The 20,300-nt window shown below is 47.8% G+C and overlaps 2 protein-coding genes across 3 annotated transcripts in view; both read left to right on the top strand.

Moving 5' to 3' along the window:
* The window catches only part of TTC28 (tetratricopeptide repeat domain 28), a gene marked incomplete at its 5' end in the record, with an annotated part of 30,778 nt that extends 27,607 nt beyond the window's left edge, over positions 1-3,171 (top strand). For both annotated transcript variants that reach the window (XM_083373731.1, XM_083373730.1), the window contains one exon: positions 464-3,171. In XM_083373731.1, the coding sequence (XP_083229857.1) occupies positions 464-2,046 (1,583 nt within the window). In that variant the 3' untranslated portion in view covers positions 2,047-3,171. The remainder of the gene's footprint in view (positions 1-463) is intronic.
* A 136-nt stretch (positions 3,172-3,307) lies between these two features.
* PITPNB (phosphatidylinositol transfer protein beta) lies at positions 3,308-15,241 on the top strand. The gene is given in 11 exon segments (XM_083373736.1): positions 3,308-3,727; positions 3,905-3,935; positions 4,100-4,245; positions 4,670-4,759; positions 4,761-4,767; positions 5,879-5,953; positions 6,539-6,622; positions 10,119-10,196; positions 11,014-11,124; positions 11,327-11,449; positions 13,813-15,241. Coding segments are annotated over 11 exon segments (816 nt in total). The 5' UTR covers positions 3,308-3,707; the 3' UTR covers positions 13,864-15,241.
* The last annotated feature ends 5,059 nt before the right edge of the window (positions 15,242-20,300 follow it).

The raw sequence follows: 20,300 nt of genomic DNA on the forward strand, positions 1-20,300 counted from the left end.
GAGCAGCTTATTTTCAGAGCTCCTGGGTTGGGGAGAGTCACTAGGACAGAACGATGGCAGAGCCAAGGTCTGCCCATGTCCCTTGGCTGTTCCTGGCTTCGGATTTCCACAAGCAGCACAACATACTGGTGTAGGCTTTCACAGCTGGCACCTGAAAATCTGCAACCATGGTCACCAAAACCTGAAGCCCACTGCTGCCCAGGGCAACTGTACTTTGGGGCAGAAGAGCAGATGATGCCAGTCACAGGGAGGGGGAGAGCTTAAGAAAGGTGAAGTTCTAGTGAAGAACCTTCTGAGAGGGGGCAGTCTTGGAGCATGTGTGAAGCCCAAACACCTTGACTTTCACGGGCCCTCACCTTTCCACCTGGTTGTGCCAAGTTCTTGTAAATGGGAGGGGCCCCAAACCTGAGTTCCCCAACTGTGCTGTTTTAGAATTAATTTGCTGTCCCATTCCTCTCTTTAGATTCCACAGAACTTCCCAAACGTCTGAGCTTGGACAGCTCCTCCTCGCTTGAATCACTGGCCTCGGCCCAATCCATCTCCAATCCCGGGCCGCTCCTTGGCCACAATCCTCCCTTCTCTCCTACAGGCCCTGACAGCCTGGCCTCTGACGCCATCTCCGTCTACAGCCTGAGCTCCATTGCGTCTTCCATTAGCTTCGTCTCCAAGCCTGAGGGCATGTCAGAGGGAGGCGGCTCCAAGGGGCACCAAGATTCCGAGAGGCCTAAGGCCCTTTATCCCCAAAGGGTCTCCTTGCCCCAGAGTCATTTCTCGGCACAGGCCAGAGCTGGCCCCAGCAAAGATGAAGAGGAGTACGAGGGGTTCTCCATTGTCAGCAATGAGCCCCTGGCAGGATACCAGGAGAGCCCAGGGATATTTTCCACAGAGCACAGCCTTCCTCAGATTAGAGAGGTCAGGAGCTCTGTTAACTTCAAGCGTAGCCTCAGTTCCCCAAACTCCCCAGGCAAAATGGCGCTCATTCCCAGCCCAAACTCCCCTTTCCAGAAGGTTGGGAAACGAGCAGGTTCAGATGTAGCTGAATCAGACCATTCCAGTAGCGAAACAGATAGCACTATCAAATCCTACCAAGAGGAAGGGAATAGCTCAGAGCTGGATCCTCAGGCGCTGGCCCAGAAGATCCTGCAGGAAACACAGAGTCACCTCCTCGCCGTGGAGCACCTTCAGTGTGGCGGCAGCCATCGCTGTCCCCACCAACTTGGCCGAAGCAGCAGCCTGGATGATGGGACTGCCTCGCCCTCCAGGGTCACCACCTTCCGATCATCAGAGACCAGTGCCTTTAGCAGGCCACTGTGCTCCAGCATCAAAAGTCGGCCTTCTCCTACCCCAGTGAGGCCTGAGCTCCTCCTTAAGAGTTCCTCCCTGAGAACATCCAGCTCTGGACACAACAGTCCTTCTCCTTCTGAGACGTCCACCAAGGAAAGTGGTAGGCAGCCCTCCCCTAGCCTGGACTCTTGTGGGCCTGTGGCAGATCAGCCAGTCTTCAGGCTGAAGTATCCCAGCTCTCCCTACAGTGCCCATATATCCAGGTCGCCGCAAAACATCTCCCCAAGCTCAGGGCATCGATCCCCAGCAGATAGCACTCCCTCCCCAGCCCTTTCCTACTCCTCTGCCAGCTCGGCCCGTTCCAGCCCTGCCAACCCGCCTGCCCTAGACAAGCTCAAGATGGCGGCCATCGATGGAAAAGTGCAGGCCATTCACAATCTGAAGATGTTCTGGCAAAATGTCCCCCAGCAACCTTCTGGCCCCATGAGGAGCTCCCATGGCTCTGCTGGGAAGGCCTCCAAGCGAGATGTGCTGAGCCTGCTAAATCTGTCTCCCCGGCGTAGCAAAGAGGAAGCCACCGACAAACTGGAACTGAAGGACTTGTCTGCTCCTTGTGCTCTTTTGCAGAACTCTCCCAATGGGCGTAGACCTCCAGCTGACTCCAGCAGCGCTCTGGAGTCCAGCTACCCCATACGTCTACCTTCTGGCAACGGCTACAAGTTTTTGTCACCAGGAAGGTTCTTCCCTTCGTCAAAGTGCTGAATCTGAAGCGGCTGATTTGTTTGTTTACCTGAATGGAGTTTCTGGGCCTTTCCCCCGTTCAGTGGCTTGAAAGATGCAGTACAACAGGAAGCAGGTTGGGGCCCAGCAAGATGGATTTGAGCAGAGGCTGTGCCTATGGATCTTGCTTAGTGACAGCCAGCCCTTCGCTGTCTTCTCAGTCGCCACTCAGTGGTGCTGGGTGGGGTAGGAGCAGCAATTCTACTAGGCAGCACACACAATTTTTTGTGTTGAATACAAGCCATTTTGTCAGTGCTTCCAGGAAGGGTTGGGAGTTTCAGAAGGCTTCACACGGACAAGGAGAAGGACACGGCTGCTTCTATCCCCAGGATCAACCCAGAGGCTCTCCTGGCCGGGCCAGGCAGACCTCCATGTGTGGCAGCACCGGAACCCGCGGCAGGTTCCGCAAGGTGCCCATCTCCAAGTGACTCTGGGAACCCGCTCGAGGCCCGGGCTAACGGCCTGAAGCGGAAGGCTGCTGCCCCGGAGGAGCCTCTCCTTCTCCCAGCCTCCCCCTGCGCTGTCTGCCATAAGCTCCTCGGTCTCTTCCCGCTTAAATTGTGTCCTGTGAAAGGGGTGGGAGGGAGGGCGGAGAGTGGGCATCCTTCGGCCCCACGGCTGGACCTTCCCTTAGTTTGCATGCAGCCGGGCATCGAGCGCGCCTGGGGCGGGGCGCGCGGCGGCCCCCGCCCCAAGCGCTTGGTTTGGGGAGCGCTTCGGAGGCGCGACGAGAGCCCGTGGTTGCCCTCCCCGGGGCCGGGGAGGAAAAGAGCGCCGCGGCCGGAAGCTGCCACGTCAGCCGCCGGGGCCCGCGGGCCCCTCCGACCCCTATGCAAAGCCGCCGCTCCGGGCGGCCGGAGGAGGGAGCCTCCGCGACGGTATTTCGAAGGCGCCGCGGCCCGCTCCGCTCCAATCGCCCCAGTACGTCCTCACCGGAGGGAAGGGACGCCGCCCTTCGGCCATGTTTGGCCGTACGGGCATTTTTTGTAGTCGCGCCTTCGTTTCCGGGCGGCGTTACGCGTTTTGTATTCCGAGTCCGCTCCTATTTTTATGGTAATTGCTGAGGCCTTCGGCCGCCCTTTGTGATTTCCGTGTCTATTAAAGCATGACCTCTCCAGCGGCGGCCGTCCTGTTTTTCCGGGGGAGGGATTAGGCCGCGTGCCTGACGAGGGGACCTTCTCACGCGAGCGCTTCCGGTGCACAGAGGAAGCTGTGGTCTTCGCCCGGAAGCAATTCTTCCATAACTTCTGCGGATAGCAAGATACGGACGCCGCTCCAGACTCCGGTCCCCGGAGCCCCAGGCTGCTCTGCTAACGTGGCCGTGGAATTTTAGCGGACGCCTCTAAACAGTTACATTTTCCCTGATTCATGATCATCCGGGTGACTTCACCCACGTCCGGGGGAGGGAGTTGTAGTCTGGCGGCCCAAGACCTCCCCTTATTTCGCATCATTGCTTGAGGAGCCGGATCGGTTAGGTTGTCAACCAATGACCGGTAGCGCACGGGCGGCCCCTTCGCCTGCTGCGCCGTGATTGGCTCTGGCCGAGATGGGGCGAGGCGAGGCTCCCGGAAGTGCCTCTCGCTGTGGCCTATGGGTAGGCGGCCGCGACGGCGCCTGCGCGTTGGGCTGCTCCCCGCGGGAAGATGGTGCTCATCAAGGAATTGTGAGCGGCCTGGAAAGGGGGGGGAGGTCTATCCCGGGGGGGGGGGCGGGCAGCCGTCTGGCGCTGCCTCCTCGCGCGGGGGTCCCGGCGGGCCCGGCGTAGCTCGTCGGGGCCTCCTCCGTCCGGCTAGCGGCGCCCCTCCCTCAGCTGACGAGCCCGCTCTCTTCCCCTTTGCAGCCGCGTGGCCTTGCCGTGCTCGGTGCAGGAGGTAGGTGTCGTCTCCCCCCCGCTCCTGGGAGGAAATCGAGGCAGAATTGTCGGGGGGTCGGGAGGGATGAGCCTGGCGTCCCGCTGGGGAGGAGGAAGCTCCGGCCTGGGCTCTGCTTTTCAGCCGGGGAGGGGAGTCCCAATCCTGCTGCGGTCTCCTGTCAGTACCAGGTCGGGCAGCTGTACTCCGTGGCCGAAGCCAGCAAGAATGAGACGGGAGGCGGAGAAGGCATCCAGGTCTTGACCAACGAGCCTTACGAGAAGGACGGGGAAAAGGGCCAGTACACGCACAAGATCTACCACCTGAAGAGGTAGTGGGGCGGCTCGGGGCCCCTCCTGAAGTCTCCTCGGTTTTAAGCTGTTGTCCCTGGAGATGTTCCCTGCGCCTCCCCTGCCACTGGGCCTCTCGGCGCCACCCATTAACATCGCAGCCGTGCAAAATCGGGGCTCTCTTTATAGGAAACTGGGGGGGTGGGGAGCGACCTAATACTGGAAGAGCCACGGTTGTATTTCTGGGGAGTGTCAGGGTTAGGGAGCCTGGGACAGGCTGAGAAGGCAGCGTATACAAGCAAGTAATGATTGTGAAAATACATACGTAGCCTTTTTGTGCTGAGCTGACGCAAAGCTGTGAGAGGAATGTGTTTATGAAGAGATTGCTAAGATGCTAAGATGGGAGTAAAAACTGTTGATCTTATTTTTTGGCAAAAATAAACCTATGGCTCTGCTTCCTCATAGCAAAGTGCCTGGCTTTGTGCGAATGTTTGCTCCTGAAGGCTCCCTAGTATTTCACGAAAAAGCCTGGAATGCATATCCTTACTGTAGAACAGGTGAGTGTGCTCTTCCCTTATTGCCAGAAGGATGCTCTCAAGAGGGCTGAGTTAAATGCTCAGGTAAAGCCAGAGAGGACTCTATTATCTAAAACCATCTGCAATTGCAAATTTAGTTGCTGCTCGCTGGAGGGAAATGCTGATTAAACAGAACATTAAGGCTTATATTGTCTCATCCGAACTAAATTCTAGGTAGGTGTGAGAGCAGGCAACTGATTGCCATTTGCCTGTAAGAAAGAGATGATTTTTGAACTTGCCATCGTGAACCTAAACAGCCTAGCTGTTAGCTGTTAATGATGGACATTGTAGTCTGAAGCCTAGTGGTTAGGAGAGATTGGTGTATGTTTGTTGTGCTGAGATTAGATGATGATAAACATTGTTATGATTTTGCTAGCTATTTCTTTGTTCACTTTCAATTGGGGCTCTGTGGCCACTCTGTTCCACTTGGCATTTGATTTGGATAATATAGGGAGCATAATGAAGTTACGTAGCTGTCCTGTTACAGTACAGTCATTTCTCTTTGTCTTCATCTCTTTCTCCTTCCATAACCTCCTGGGGAACAGTCGTTACGGTGAGTATTTTCTCTTCTTATGCTTGTCATTGTGGCTTAGCAACAATTTACAGGCCTTTGGGTTTCAGTGTTAAGGAGTGAAAAAGTCTGCAGGCTGGTGGGGAGCTGGGTGGGGCTGGCCTGCAAAGGGACACCACCTCAGAGCGACCATTGAGCTTTGAAACACAGGACCTTTGGGGAAGGAAGTTGAACCAGTCTTCATTCTCATCGCAAATCACACCCCCTACTTGCATGTTGCACTTAGATGCTGGCAATGAGGGTCATTTCCAGCAGAGAAGGTTGTGCTGGAATTTGCATATTCTGGTGCTGTATTTCAGCGTGCATGTTCTATGCACATTGCGAGAGCCTTTTAGCAGATCTGTGGCCACCGCTATTCAACATGTCCCTCGCACTAGTCCTATCCTATCCTGCTTCCACTGAAATTTCCAAGAAACTGCTTGGGGGGGACTCTCTGTGCAATAAACATCACCATTTTTTTGTCCAGTTCCCCTACTCTGTGTCTACCTTTGTCTTGAGATGCATTTCCATATGTTTTTGTTTCCATAGAATGAATACATGAAAGAGGATTTTTTTATCAAAATTGAGACTTGGCATAAACCTGACTTGGGCACATCGGACAATGTAAGCTAGCCGTAAACAGTTTGTTTCTGGGTCTGGGAAATGGAAGGCTCCCTGCTTAGATTTGCGTGGCTCCCATTGCCACTCAGGAGGCTCGGCAGCTTCCTGCTTGGTGGCCTGGAGATGGACATTGCTTCAGTGCTGGGACTGAGTTTTTCTTCTGCCTCCTTTCTCTGGTGGGTGTTTTAAAACATTGGTGTACTTTCTAATCAGAGTGATTTGAGCAGTTTAAGAAAATTAAAGGGTAGCGATGGATATGGGTAAAACAACTAGCACATAAAAGCACAATTAATGTCCAAATTCAGAATACCTAAGCTTGATTGTAGAAGATGGGTGTTGTTATTTTAAGATTTGTGTTCATTATTGTAGCTCACTTTAAGAATGCGGCCTGTATATTGCTCTTTGAAACATCCCCTTTGGCTTTCCTTGTAGATTGGCAGAGCCTGGGTTTAACTTTCCTGGCTGTCTTGCCAAAGTTTGTGGAAAGGCCTCCCTGCTGCTAGGCATGCCTTGCAAGCAGGTATTTGCCCCATGCAAAGGGGAGGAGGGGGTTGGCCCTGGGATCAGAGGTGCTTTCTCTTCCTGCAGGTCCATGACTTGGATCCCAATACATGGAAAAATGTGGAAGTTGTTCATATCGATATAGCAGACAGGAACCAAGTGGAGCCTGGTGTAAGTTGAATTCACATCTCTCCTGCAGCTTGATGCTACGGGTTGGGTTTATTCTTGTTCCCGCATATAAACGCTACTTCAAAAGGGAAGTTAAGAGCTTCTTCAATAGTGGGTTCAAAAAAGCCGATCAAGCTGCTTAGCCATCGGTATCACTGTAGCCCAGGTAGGCTGCTCTGGGATCAACAGCCACTTCTCCTTTTCCTGCCTGCCAGGCTGAAGCTGTAATGGGGATTTCGGCTTCCAACTAAACGAGATGCCTACTGGTAGCTGGAGGTGAAAACAGTTTCCCAACAGTAACCAAAGCTTAGAAATTCCTCGCTTAGCGCATCAACTCCCTGAGATGTCTTTGTTTTATAGAAATATAAATATATAAATTTTGTTGATTTTTTTTTAAAAGATAAAAGCTAATACAAACTATTATAAGAAAACAAAGAGAAAGCCAAAAATGCAAGATAAGAAAAAAAAGAAGAAAAAAGATACAAAGAAGCATCTTCCAATCCTCTTTAGAGCAGTTCTAAACGCACATTACCTCTTTCTCTATGGTTACAATATTTTCCCCCCTATAATTCTGTCTAATCATCAAAAATGTAAATTGTGTTCATTTTTTTCTGTTTCACGCAAAAAGTTTATAAAGGGTTTGCAGTCAGCAATTAAATAGGTATCTTTTCTCTGATCAAAGAAGACAATTTAGCCATTTTTTCAACAATTTGTATCTTCTCCACCTACCTCCATCATGCGTAGTGCTGAATCTTCTTTGTACATACGATAATCTCGTTGCAGTTATGTGTAAATACAAAATTCCATTACATTTTTACAACCATCAATCCCAAAGGAAAAACCTCGTATCTGTCAGTCTGCCTATGTCTGTCTATCATCTGTCTTCAATAACCACCCATCTAATTGTGGGCGACTTACAATTCTAAAATTATGAAAAGTTTAAAAGACATAAAAGCAAAAGTATTCCCAAAATAAGTATAAACCGTAGCTGTGATGATTAATCAGCTAATAGTAAAACCAACTAATGGGACCTTTAATACTTTGTTAGTCCCAAAGCTTTGAAGTTTCCGAATGCTCTTCCAGGGCAGGAGTGGAGAGAGAGAGAGCTGGGTGTCATCTGCATGTTGATATCTCACCCCAAACTGACAGTTTCCCTCACCCAGTGGCCTCATAGATGTGAAATAGGAGAGGAGAGAGAACCAAGCTCTGAGGCACCCCACAAAGTAGGGGGCCATGGCCTGGATCTCTCCCCATTTATCAATACCTGCTGAACAAACCTGGAGGAAGGAGAAGCTGCCACTCCCTCCTAACTCCCAGAATTGGACCGGAAGGTTGCCATAATGAATAGTATTGAATGCTGCTGAAAGGTCAAGAAGAGCCAGGATGGATAGATGGATGGACGGACAGCCTCCACCCTGTTCCTGCCAGAGGTAAGAGCTGGTAGGACCACTTCCTCTTTTAAGGTGGAGTTAACTACCACGCAGACCCCATCCTGCTCCTCTCCCGCACAGCTTTAATCGGCCAGGAAGGGCACAAATTGTAAGTTAAGCTTTACAATCCTCTTAAATCCAAAATTTTCTGTTTTTTTTACATGTCCACAAATACAATTAATTCAAACAAATACGATTTATTCACATTTCCAACAAAAATTTGAGGTGCCTTTATACATTCTAGTTTTTCAAGTATTTCCAACAGAAGCTGGGATTGCTGTAAGTGTCAAATAAAATTCCTTCTTCCTCATTTCCAATAGAGTCAGATAATCTAGTTCACCATCGGAACTGACACCAGCTGGAGCATAGAAAAACCTCAAAGAATCAGTGCGAGATCAGAAGATGTAATAGAATAATTATTTTATTGTCACTTTGAATGTACACTAATCGGCAAACATTAAAATGAAGTTTCGTTGCATACAGCTCTCAGGGTCACCACCCCCGATATACACTACATAAATATTACAAAAATAAATAAATACAGAATTATGCATATACCCATGTATATTATATGACACAGAGAGACAACACAGTCTAGTTGTGGAGAGACCTGGCCTGCAGACAAGACTGAATGGGTAGCATCTAGTTCTCTTTCCAACTCTGTATAATTTCTGCCTTACTCTAAAGTTTTCGCTTTGTCATTAATTTGCTTGTGCACTTACCTGGACATCTCTTTTCCAGCTCAGTAGGCATTAAATTCCTATAGTCATGTTGAGATAAGAGGACAACACAGTCACAGCCCTATGTCAAGAAATTGCTTCTTTTCTCTCTAGCTAAATTCTAACTACGTGTCTCCCATTTGAATGCTAGAAAGCTGTTTTTTACTTTGACGAGCCTTTTTAAGGTTAATTTTGCTGCCTGTAGCTGCCTTATCTTTTCACAGTAATGCAATTTTGAGCTGAAAAGGAAGGATGGTTTCTCTACAGGGAGGCAAGGCATAAGCGGAGTGGCAGTTCCCTCTCCTGGCCTCTTTTCCCTGTCTCAGTCAGTCCTGAGTTGCTTGCCTTTCGCAGATTGTATCTCTGTGATTCGAGTTCCAGTGCTCTTTGAAAAGGCCTCTGTAGCCCCTCAAGGCTTTCTTTCTGGGGCAGGACAAGATTCAGCTGCTCTCAGATGTGTGCCTAGGCGGCAGAAGCTGGGCTGAGAAGCAGGCGGTAACCTTGTGAGTGCAGGGAAGGAATGCCCGCACCTGAACTGCAGGCCCTCGTGCAACGCAAGCCTTCAGCCTGAGGGAACTCTGGCCAAACAGCCCAGCCGCTCTTTTCACAGTCCTAAACGCTGATCAATAAACAGCCTGGCTCCAAATTCTGCCTGCTCTTGGAATCCCTAATGAAACCCAGATGCCAGCCCTGAGTTTTCCCAAATGTATACAAATGCTTGAGCTGACAGCTGCCACTATATTAAGGTAGAAGTTTAGGCCTGGCCTCTCCTAATCAGCTCCAGAGGTTTTGTCTAAGCAGTTTTGCGTGATTTGTTTACAAAAGTCATTCCCCGGGAAAGGAAGAATTGTTAAACTGTGAGCAGACGAGACACATAATTAACTTCAGAAAGAGATGCAGCTTGAGAAGTAATTTGAAAGAAAATAAGCAGAGTGAAAGCAAACAAAATTGAAATCAGCTTTGTAGTTTTTTCTCTGCTTCAGATTGAAAGCAGTGTGAGTTGCGTCTGGCTTTCCTTCACATCCACAAATGTTGGGTGGGTCATAGCCCAGAAGTCCTGTGGTCTCCCAGCAGCATTTCAGTAACTTGCATCCTTTCTGTCAGTTGCTTTAGACTAAGTTGCAAATATAGAACCATTATAAGCCCTTCCAGGGAACAAACCTTTTTGACCCAGTGGGATTTAACTTTTGAGCTAAATGTGCATGAAATCACACACCAAGAGGGCTGCAGAAAGGAGCTGGGGGAATGTGGCCTTTCCCTCTTCCCAATTTTTCTTGGGGCTTCATATACGCAGTGCAGGCAGATTCTGTTTTCCAATCTTCTCCAGTTCTCTTTTCTTTGAATCTGCAGGACTACAAAGCTGATGAAGATCCCGCATTGTTCCAGTCGGTCAAGACCAAAAGAGGCCCTTTGGGGACTGACTGGAAGGTAATACAAGCCAAGAAAGGCAACTCGGAAGGTGCTTTGAGAGGCTGCCAGGGCCACGTCAATAAAAGTGGAGAAATGTCATGGCGGGCTTATGCTGTGGCCAGCCTGAGCTTGGGCACTTTCCCCTTGCCCGGTAGGTGCCCTTCAGGATAGCGGAATCGCTGGGAAGTTAAATGGAGCTGTGGGCTAAGCTGTTCCTTGGTTAGGGGTTGCTGAGACCCCAACAAGGGGGATTCAGATGCACGTGGCCTGGGGTTCAAGAAATAACCTGTGGCCATTACGATTTCCATCAAAGCTAGCAGCCGTTTTCTGTTTCCAGTTTCCTGAACTGACTGGGAAGGTATGTGTGAGGAACCACTTCCTCTTCGGTCCCCCATTGACTGGTTTAATCAGATGACTGACCTTTCTTGGTGCCGCTTATTGGTCAATGAATGTATCTTCCCCCTTTTCCTGGGCAGTTCTTGACTGCTGGCAAAGCTTGTTTTAAGAGGATTCGTTTGTTCCTCTCTGAGCAGAATGAACTGAAAAGGATCGGGAAGCACTGGGAGGCTTCAGGGACAAAGAAGAAGGGCCTCCTCTCCCCCCCCCCCCCCATCACAGCATCCTCAGTTCGAGGAGGGGTGCGCGACCCAATTGCCCACCACAGTCTCTCCCCTGGTCCTGGGCTGGTTTCTCACTCTTTCTTCTGAGCATTTAGACCGGGCACCTTTCAACAACGAGAAGCAAGAATGGCTTCTGGCTTCCCCTTTGGCTGTGACTTTCAGGCCCCTTGAAAAGAGGCAGCTGAGAGTGGACTTTTATTGACTTCTCCAAACAGAAGGAGTTGGCAGCTGCTGAAGATTGTCCCAAGATGTGTGCTTACAAGCTGGTGACCATCAAGTTTAAGTGGTGGGGATTGCAGAATAAAATTGAGAATTTCATTCAGAAGGTACACAGCTGGGAAGGTCTGTCCCTTTCTGGGAAAAGGGGCTCATCCACCTGGCTTCCAAGTGGGGCTGAGAGGCTGCTGTCTTGGGCCAGGCCACCCCCTAGCTCGGCATGGTTCCCCCCTTCCTTCCTTCCTTCTTTAAGAGGCAGCTGAGCTTCTGTACAGGACTGGGGCCAACAGATGATTTTTATTTTTTTTAAAGCAAGAAAAGAGGATATTTACCAACTTCCATCGGCAGCTTTTCTGCTGGATTGATCGGTGGATTGATCTGACGATGGAAGACATCCGGCGAATGGAGGATGAAACCCAAAGAGAGCTGGAGGCGGTAAGGATATTCAAGCCTGTGCAGCAGGGGGGGGGGCGCTTCCCAGATGTGGCTGGAAGCTTGTTGGGAGGGAGCAGAGGTCCATTGGCACACCACAGTGGCCCGGAATCCAGGAGGCAAAAGTGGGGCACCATCCTTCAGGAAATCCCTTGAGAATGACAGAAAAAGGACCACTTCCCCAAGTTCACTGCTTTGCCCTCACCTTCCCCCCCATTTTTTGGGGGGGATGCTTAGAGTGAGAGACTTTGATGTTCTGCAGGACATTTCTTAGCTCTTGCTTCTCCTAAGAAAGTGACTTTCCTCAAGGGTCCTTAAACAAACCAAAGATTGACCAGTATGTCTGTCAGAGTAGTTTTTGAGATAAATTTGCTTTGTATGTATGAATACGAAAATGTGTGCTGTCTTTTCTCTAGGATGTGGTGCTGTTTCCTGGTGATATGTGCATGCATTTGTTTTGAATGTTTCTGAATACTAACTCCAAAGTTTCTCCTGAAAGGGAGGATAAAAACAGCCAGTCTCCCAAAGAGAACAAGGGGCTTAGTCTGAGGCCCCCTCCCTTCCTAAGACCCCTTAAGCCGTTCCTCAGGTCAGGGTGTCAAGCCAAAAGTGCTTTTCATCTAGAGGGTCATCAGCCTCTCGGACTATGGATCAGGCCAGGTCAGCTGCCCATAGAGAGGGACTTGGAGTTGTCTGCTGCTACCCTTCTTGCCAGGTGCAGTGCAGCTGCCTCTCTTTGTAAGAGCAGCTCCAGGGGTTTCACTGGCCTGAGTAGGTCCTGTAAGGACTCAGGTTTTTTTGTGCTTATTTTTAGCCTGCCTTTATTATTTTTAGAAATAACCCAAGGCAGTGAACGTGTCCAGCCCATCTTCCTCTTTTTCTCACAACAACCCTGTGAGCTGGTTTGGGCTGAGAGAGCAGGAACAGCCCAAAGTCACCCTGCTGGCTTTCACGGCTAAGGCCACGAAATAATAATTCCTGACTAAGGACATTTATTTATTTATTTATTTTATTAAATTTATATACCGCCCTATTCCCGGAGGACTCAGGGCGGTGTACAGAGAAGATTAAAACAAACATACAAAATTAAAATCAGATTAAAACAATTAATTAAGTAAAGTCCCCGAAATTTAAAACTAAAGCCTAATAAAAAATTAAAACCCCTCATGCTAATAATCAAGAGAGGAGAAACTTGCAGGGAGCATAAATCCTTCCTGGTCTCCTCCTCTGCCAGCCCCACACAAATACTTGTCCTCTCCCTCCCCCCCCCCTTGCATCAGATGGCGGATGCATCCCTGATAAGAGCCAGAGATGGGACTGAGCAGCCCATCCACAGAGCTTTTCTCTGCCTCGGAAGACTGTCCCACAGCACTGAACGCCCAGAACGGGCTGCCTTTCCCGTTACCTGTGGAGCCTCCCTTCTCCTTCCCTCCCTTCCAGGATAGTCCAGCAGAAGCCGATCACGTAGCCTGTTTCACAAGCTAGAGGACCGACTGGGGCTTCAGACCCACGGTCATCCCAACCCCTTCCTACTAACTCCTGCTGATGAACTGCCTGGCAGCTGACAGTTTTATTTTGCACCTAGATGCGTAAGAAGGGTTGTGTCCGAGGAACATTGGCTGCCAGCGCCTAGAGGAAACCCTCGGTAGGGTCAGAGGCAAATAATCCCACTGTGTAAGTGACTCAGGCCTCTTCTGGTAACGAAATGCAGGGTTTTGGCAATGTCCACGCTGTCTCATGCTGGTCCTGTCTTACATTGTGGGGTAGCGTCCCCCTCCTTAAAGCAGCAATCTCAGTGTTGCCGAGGACCCTCTCCAACATCCAACAGCTTGAGGTTTGGATTCAGAATAAAAGGCTCCCGAGCAGCCAGCGGCTCTCCCTGACTCACACAACGGAGCATCCTTTGGCAACCTGTGGTTTAACTTAGTTCTTGCGGGTTTCATTTTTTCGTTCTTTGTCACGTGTGTCAGAGCACATCGTTGTAGTCTAGATTGCTTTTCTCAGGCTGGCCCCGGCAGAAGTTCAAGGACAGCCTCTTCCTAAATACGTAAACACCTGCCAAGCCCCATATTTTGCCCTTTCCTCTTCCTCCTCCTCCCCCCCCCCCAAAAAAAATAAATCCCTCCAGGTTCTGCCATTTTCAGTGTGGTTGTTTGCAGTCTCCATTTACTCCTCTCTGCTCAAATTGCTACCCGGGTCACTATCACAATATTCCTTTCCGTAGGTCATTGCTGGTGATGGTTGTGTTGCTTCAGACAAAGGCTACGCCAGGAGAAATAGACAGAATCATATCTAATCCTTTCACTTAATCCTGTTTCATTTGAGAGCCGCAACTGTGAGTGACTGATCTTTCTCCTTTCCCCCAGTTGCGCAATCAAGGAGAAGTGAGAGGAACACGTGCTGCGAACGATGAGTGAAGGGAAACGTCACGTGCGTGTGGTGTCACCATCCACCCTTGGGGTGTGAGTGGGTGCACAGTTCTTTACACATTTGTGCATGCATGCACACAGAAACATGTACACGTACACACTGGGTGCATACTTGTCCTGAGCTGCTGCTCCTAGGCACCGAGATCTCCCCAAGAGGCCCGCCTTTGTGCTGTATATCCAAAGCTAATTAAACCCACCTAGTGTCAATGGAAGAAGAGAATGAATTATATCAGTTGGAACATTTCAAACTAAAGATGCCGGACCAATTTACTTTATCTTATCTTTTATAATATAGATGAGAGATTCTCCTTGCTAGGACTTAGTTTGTCTCTGTTTAGAGTTAGATGTGCATCAGCAATTAATTTTCCAATTTGTGTGGTTCATTCACAATTTGGTATAGACATTCTGAATGTATTTATAGATATTTATTTCTGAATTATCACTTTCTTGAAATCAGATCATTTCTAGTAGTAAGGATCAATTTCTTGCTACTGAGGGTTTGTTTTTTTTAAAAAAAAACATTTTCACCCATTTGCTGCAAAGAGATCTATTTTATTGGAGTTTTGTATATAAAGAGTCGAGGGTTTCTTCATTAAGATTGGCAAAATAAAAAAAATTGCCAGTAAAAGGGAACACAAAGGGGATTATGGATCTTTGTTTTTTAGAACTGTTTGTGGAGGAATAACGTTCCAGGACAGCCTTAGTGCTGTTTTCAGAACACTCCTCGGTCTTCCGCTATTTCATCCGGGAAACTCTGCATAAGCTCTGTTTTGCATCAACTATAGGAAAAACTAACATTATTTTTCCAGTACCCTTTGGAAACTGATAACCTGACTTGGAAAACCTTCGACAGATTTCTTAAAGAAGAGAGGATACCAGTAACAACTTATTCCAGGCCTAATTAAGTGAGAGGGCTCTCAGTTTGGCTTGCCCTACAGGAGTTCACACCCGCAGATTGACGGGGCTCCGAGGGCCGATGCAAGGACTGCTCATCCGTTCGTTTTCTGGAAATGAGGCTGGTGTGTGTCTGAGGTTGGCGGTTCAGCCTCTAACTCTGGCCACACAGGAAGGCTTGCACGTCCCCCCACTGGAGAGTTGGCTTTGTAAATACATATTTTTAAGAGGTTGATAATTTGGGCTGCTGCTAATTCAAGGGCTTGCTGTGTTTAGTGCAGGAATCTGCTCCCGTCAGTACCAAGGAGAGCATCCAGTGCCAGGCCCTGCAAGACTCGGGTCCGTGCCTAGTTTGGGCCAGGATTAGATGTGAAAGTTGAGAGGAAATTTTGTAGTGAATGTAAAATGATTACTTCCGCAGTTTCTAGCTTAGCTGCATCAAAACAATTGAAATAAATTTGCTTATAAAATATCCACAACTCTTGCATTTGGATTCAGTTCAAGTGGGAAGTGGGGTATTGCACGCTGAGGCAAAGCTGTAGGTCAGGAACAAGAAGAGAGAGAAAAATGGGCTTTTTTCCTAGATGACTCAGCAGCTACATCATAACTCCTGGGGGGGGGCAGAGGGGTTTTCAGCCAGGAGCTGCAACCCAGCTGCATTTCCACAAGGAAGCAATTCATGGATTCCGAGGTTCAGCCCCCCTCCCCCCCGCCCCCCCAATAGCGAAGGGGACATTGCAAGCCCTGGAAGATTTTTTTCCCTCCCTCTTCTAAAGTCTTATATGGCAGTTTTATTCTGCCATTCACCCAATACTTTTGAAAGTTTGTTTTTAAAAGTTGTCTCATTCTTGGCCTTGATGTTCAGATTTCTGTTGCAGCGTAAAGCTTTCTTTCATCTGCTTGTTTGAGCCTGGAAGACTGAAGGGCAACTTTCTGACCGAATTTGTGCCTGGAGGGAACTGTCCTTGGAAACCAGGGCAGGCACAGCTGCATCCCAAGGCTTCTGCATCCCCACAATGCAAGGATGTTGTCCTCTCTGATGAAAAGAAGCCCTCTCCTCCAAATTGCAACATTTGGCAAAGTGTAGATTGTGAAACTGTATTTGTTCATTCCCTAAAATTTATAAGTTACCTTGTTCCCAGGGCTTCAGAATAGATCCTTTGCTACTGTGCTGCTGCTTTAGCAAAGGATAACCAGCCGTCTGCCTCATTTTTGCAGCTGCTTCCATGCAATTTATTATTTATTTAATTTTTCCCGTTTTCTCTGATGAAGGCATGCAACTCATTAAAGCTTTAAAAGTGATTTAAATTGAAAAAAGCATGTGTAGTAAAAATTCTCTAAAATACCATCTGTTTAAAACCACAGGCAATCTTAAAATTCTGTAACCCAGGACGCTAATTGTGAAAAAGAACAGAAGGCAAAGCTGTACAGATTTAATCAAAAGCACGAATGAACAGATACATCAGCTAATGCCAAAAGTTGAAGGGCTCAGCAAGTGAAGGGGCCACAGCTGCCGCTCTTCTTGCTGGATGGAATGGTTTCTTCAGTCGTCCTTCAAACTTGGCACACACAGACGTCCCACACGTGTCGCTGCTCCAAGGACTACAAGTCTTAAGCTATATGGGTCTCCTCTTTGTCTCTATCGTTCAGGGTGTTAAATGTTTGAAATCAGCCTAAAAAGGGTAGAGAAAGGGCACAATTAAAACCACGGACGTACATTGTTTTGAAACGATTCAGCAGGAGAGTAGCATTTGCTTTCCTTTCCTTTGCTTTTTTTTTGCAAAAATATCCACTTGCTGCTTTCTTGTTTGGGGGAAGAAAAAAACAAAGGTCCTTGCTGACACATTTGCCAAATGTTCTACAACTGGTTCCTGTTTTGAACAGCTGCACCAATGTTTCTCACTGCTTGGTTGTGATGGCAGATGCAGCACCGACTCTGCAGTGGCAGGCCCATGGGGCTGCACAGGTTGAAGCCAGCCTGCAAGTGCAGGTGATCGGCACAGTCCAGTTGTGAAGGAAGGCGTGACCCTCCCATAAACACCTATGGACCAGTAGGCTTCCCAAGCTTGAGAGGCTCTCGAATGTAGGCCTTTAAATTCAAAAGTCACTCTTCTGCAGTTTACCCAGGACAAATATCACCACCCTGAAATGTCCCTGCTCTTTCCCTTTTCTTTCTGAAATGTTAAATGCTGTACATCTCCCAGTCCAGCAGGTTAGGTAATGGCAATTATTAGGTGGCTACATGAAATTGTACAGGTGCTTTTTATGATCATTCAGCTGTCTATTGCTTAAACCAAGGGATGTTAGCTGCGAAGTCGTGTCCGACCCATCGCGACCCTATGGACAACGTTCCTCCAGACCTTCCTGTCCTCTACCATCTTCTGGAGTCCATTTAGGCTCACGCCTACTGCTTCAGTGACTCCATCCAGCCACCTCATTCTCTGTCGTCCCCTTCTTCTCTTGCCCTCCATCTTTCCTAGCATGAGGCTCTTCTCCAGTGAGTCCTTCCTTCTCATTAGGTGGCCAAAGTATTTGAGTTTCAACTTCAGGATCTGGCCTTCTAAAGAGCAGTCAGGGTTGATCTCCTCTAGGACTGACCGGTTTGATCGCCTTGCAGTCCAAGGGACTCGCAGGAGTCTTCTCCAGCACCAGAGTTCAAAGGCTTCAATTCTTTGGCGCTCCGCCTTTCTTACGGTCCAGCTTTCACAGCCATACATTGCAACTGGGAAGACCATAGCCTTGACTATACGCACTTTTGTTGGCAGGGTGATGGATGTCTCTGCTTTTTAGTGTGCTGTCTAGATTTGCCATGGCTTTCCTCCCCAGGAGCAAGCGTCTTTTAATTTCTTGGCTACAGTCCCCGTCTGCGGTGATCTTGGAGCCCAGGAAAATAAAATCTGTCACTACCTCCATTTCTTCCCCATCTATTTGCCAGGAATTGAGAGTGCCGGATGCCATGATCTTAGTTTTCTTAATGTTTAGTTTCAACCCAACCTTTGCACACACAAACCAAGGGATGTACTCAGTTTTAATCTGGGGATTAGTCCTGCAGCCTTTTCAAGAAAGATGAAAGTCAAGAACATAGTAAAATTGCCCTATTTAATGGATCTACTGATTGAGTAATAACACCAACATTGGCTGAAGGTTGGAATCAATGTATTCTAACTGAATACACCCCTTCATGGATTACTGCCTTATGGTGAAGGTGCTTGCATGATTCAATGAAGCTATGAGCTATGCTGTGCAGGGCCACCCAAGACAGATCATAGCAGAGAGTTCTGACAAAACGTGATCCACTGGAGAAGGAAATGACAACCCACTCCAGTATCTTTGCCATGAAAACCCCATGGACAATACTAAAACAAAAAAAGATATGACGCTGGAAGATGAGCCCCTCAGGTCGGAAGGAATCCAATATGGGGAAGAGCAGAGAGCTAGTACTTGTAGCGCCAGAAAGAATGAAGCGACTGGGCCAAAGCCGAAAGGACGCTCAGCTGTGGATGTATCTGGTGGTGAAAGGAAAGTCCAATGCTGATCTCAGTTTGGATCCAAGGCAAACCATTCAATATCATAGTAGTCCAAGTCTATGCCCCAACCACCGGTACTGAAGAGGATGAAATTGACCGGTTCTATGAAGCCCTACAGCACCTTATAGAACTAACACCAAAAAATGATGTCCTTATCATCATGGGGGATTGGAATGCTAAAGTAGGAAGCCAAAAGATAACTGGAATAACAGGCAAATTTGGCCTTGGAGTACAAAATGAAGCAGGGCACAGGCTGATAGAATTTTGTCAAGAGAATACGATGGTCAAAGCAAACACACTTTTCCAACAACCCAAGAGACGGGTCTACACATGGACAGCACCAGACGGTCAACACAGAAATCAGATTGACTATGTGCTCTGCAGCCAAAGATGGAGAAGCTCTATACAGTCAGTAAAAACAAGACCAGGAGCTGACTGTGGCTCAGACCATGAGCTTGTCGTTGCAAAATTTAGGCTTAAACTGAAGAAAGTAAGGAAAAGCACTAGGCCACTCAGATATGAACTAAATCATATCCCTGACGAATATACACTAGAGGTGACAAATAGATTTAAGGAATTAAATCTGATAGAGTGCCTGAAGAACTAAGGACGGAGGTTCGCAATATTGTACAAGAGGTAGCAACTAAAACCATCCCAAAGAAAAAGAAATAAAAGAAAGCAAAATGGCTGTTTGAGGAAGCTTTGCAAATAGCTGAGGACAGGAGGGAAGCGAAAGGCAAGGGAGAAAAAGAAAGATACACCCAATTGAATGCAGAATTCCAGAGAATAGCTAGAAGAGATAAGAATGCCTTCTTAAATGAACAGTGCAAAGAAATAGAAGAAAACAATAGAATAGGGAGGACTAGAAATCTCTTCAAGAAAATTGGAGAGATGAAGGGAATTTTTCATGCAAAAATGGGCATGATAAAAGACCAAAATGGCAGGGACCTAACAGAGGCAGAAGAGATTAAGAAGAGGTGGCAAAATTACACAGAAGAACTATACAAGAATGAGCTTAACATCCCTGATAACCATGATGAGGTGGTCCCTGACCTCGAGCCAAACATCCTAGAATGTGAAGTGAAGTGAAGTGGGCCTTAGGAAAGCTGAGCAACAACAAAGCTAGTGGAGGTGACAGTGTCCCAGCTGAGCTATTCAAAATCTTGAAAAACGATGCAGTAAAAGTGCTACACTCAATTTGCCAGCAAATTTGGAAAACTCAACAGTGACCACAGGATTGGAAAAGATCAGTTTACATTCCAATTCCAAAGAAAGGCAGTGCCAAAGAAAGTTCAAACTATCACACCACTGCACTCATTTTACCTGCTAGTAAAGTTATGCTTAAAATCCTACAAGCTAGACTCCAGCAGTATGTGGATTCAAAACTACCAGAAGTACAGGCAGGATTTCGAAGAGGCAAGGAACTAGAGATCAAATTGCCAACATACGCTGGATCATGGAGAAAGCTAGGGAGTTCCAGAAAAACATCTACTTCTGCTTCATTGACTATGCTAAAGCCTTTGATTGTGTGGATCACAACAAACTGTGGCAAGTTCTTAAAGAGATGGGAGTACCAGACCATCTTATTTCTCTCTTGAGAAACCTATATGCGGGTCAAGAAGCAACAGTGAGAACTGGACACGGAACCACTGATTGGTTCAAAATTGGGAAAGGAGTCCGGCAAGGCTGTATACTGTCGCCCTGCCTATTTAACTTATATGCAGAGCATATCATGAGAAAGGCAGGGTTAGATGAATCAAAAGTTGAAATTAAGATTGCCGGGAGAAATATCAACAACCTAAGATATGCAGATGATAACACTCTAATGGTAGAAAGTGAAGAGGAACTAAAGAGCCTCTTGTTGCGAGTGAAGAAGGAGAGTGCAAAAGTTGGGTTGAAACTAAACATTAAGAAAATCAAGATCATGGCATCCGGCGCTCTCAATTCCTGGCAAATAGATGGGGAAGAAATGAAGGTAGTGACAGATTTTATTTTCCAGGCCTC

Source organism: Vipera ursinii (genome assembly GCF_947247035.1).
Source record: "Vipera ursinii genome assembly, chromosome: 14".
Lineage (NCBI taxonomy): Eukaryota > Metazoa > Chordata > Lepidosauria > Squamata > Viperidae > Vipera > Vipera ursinii.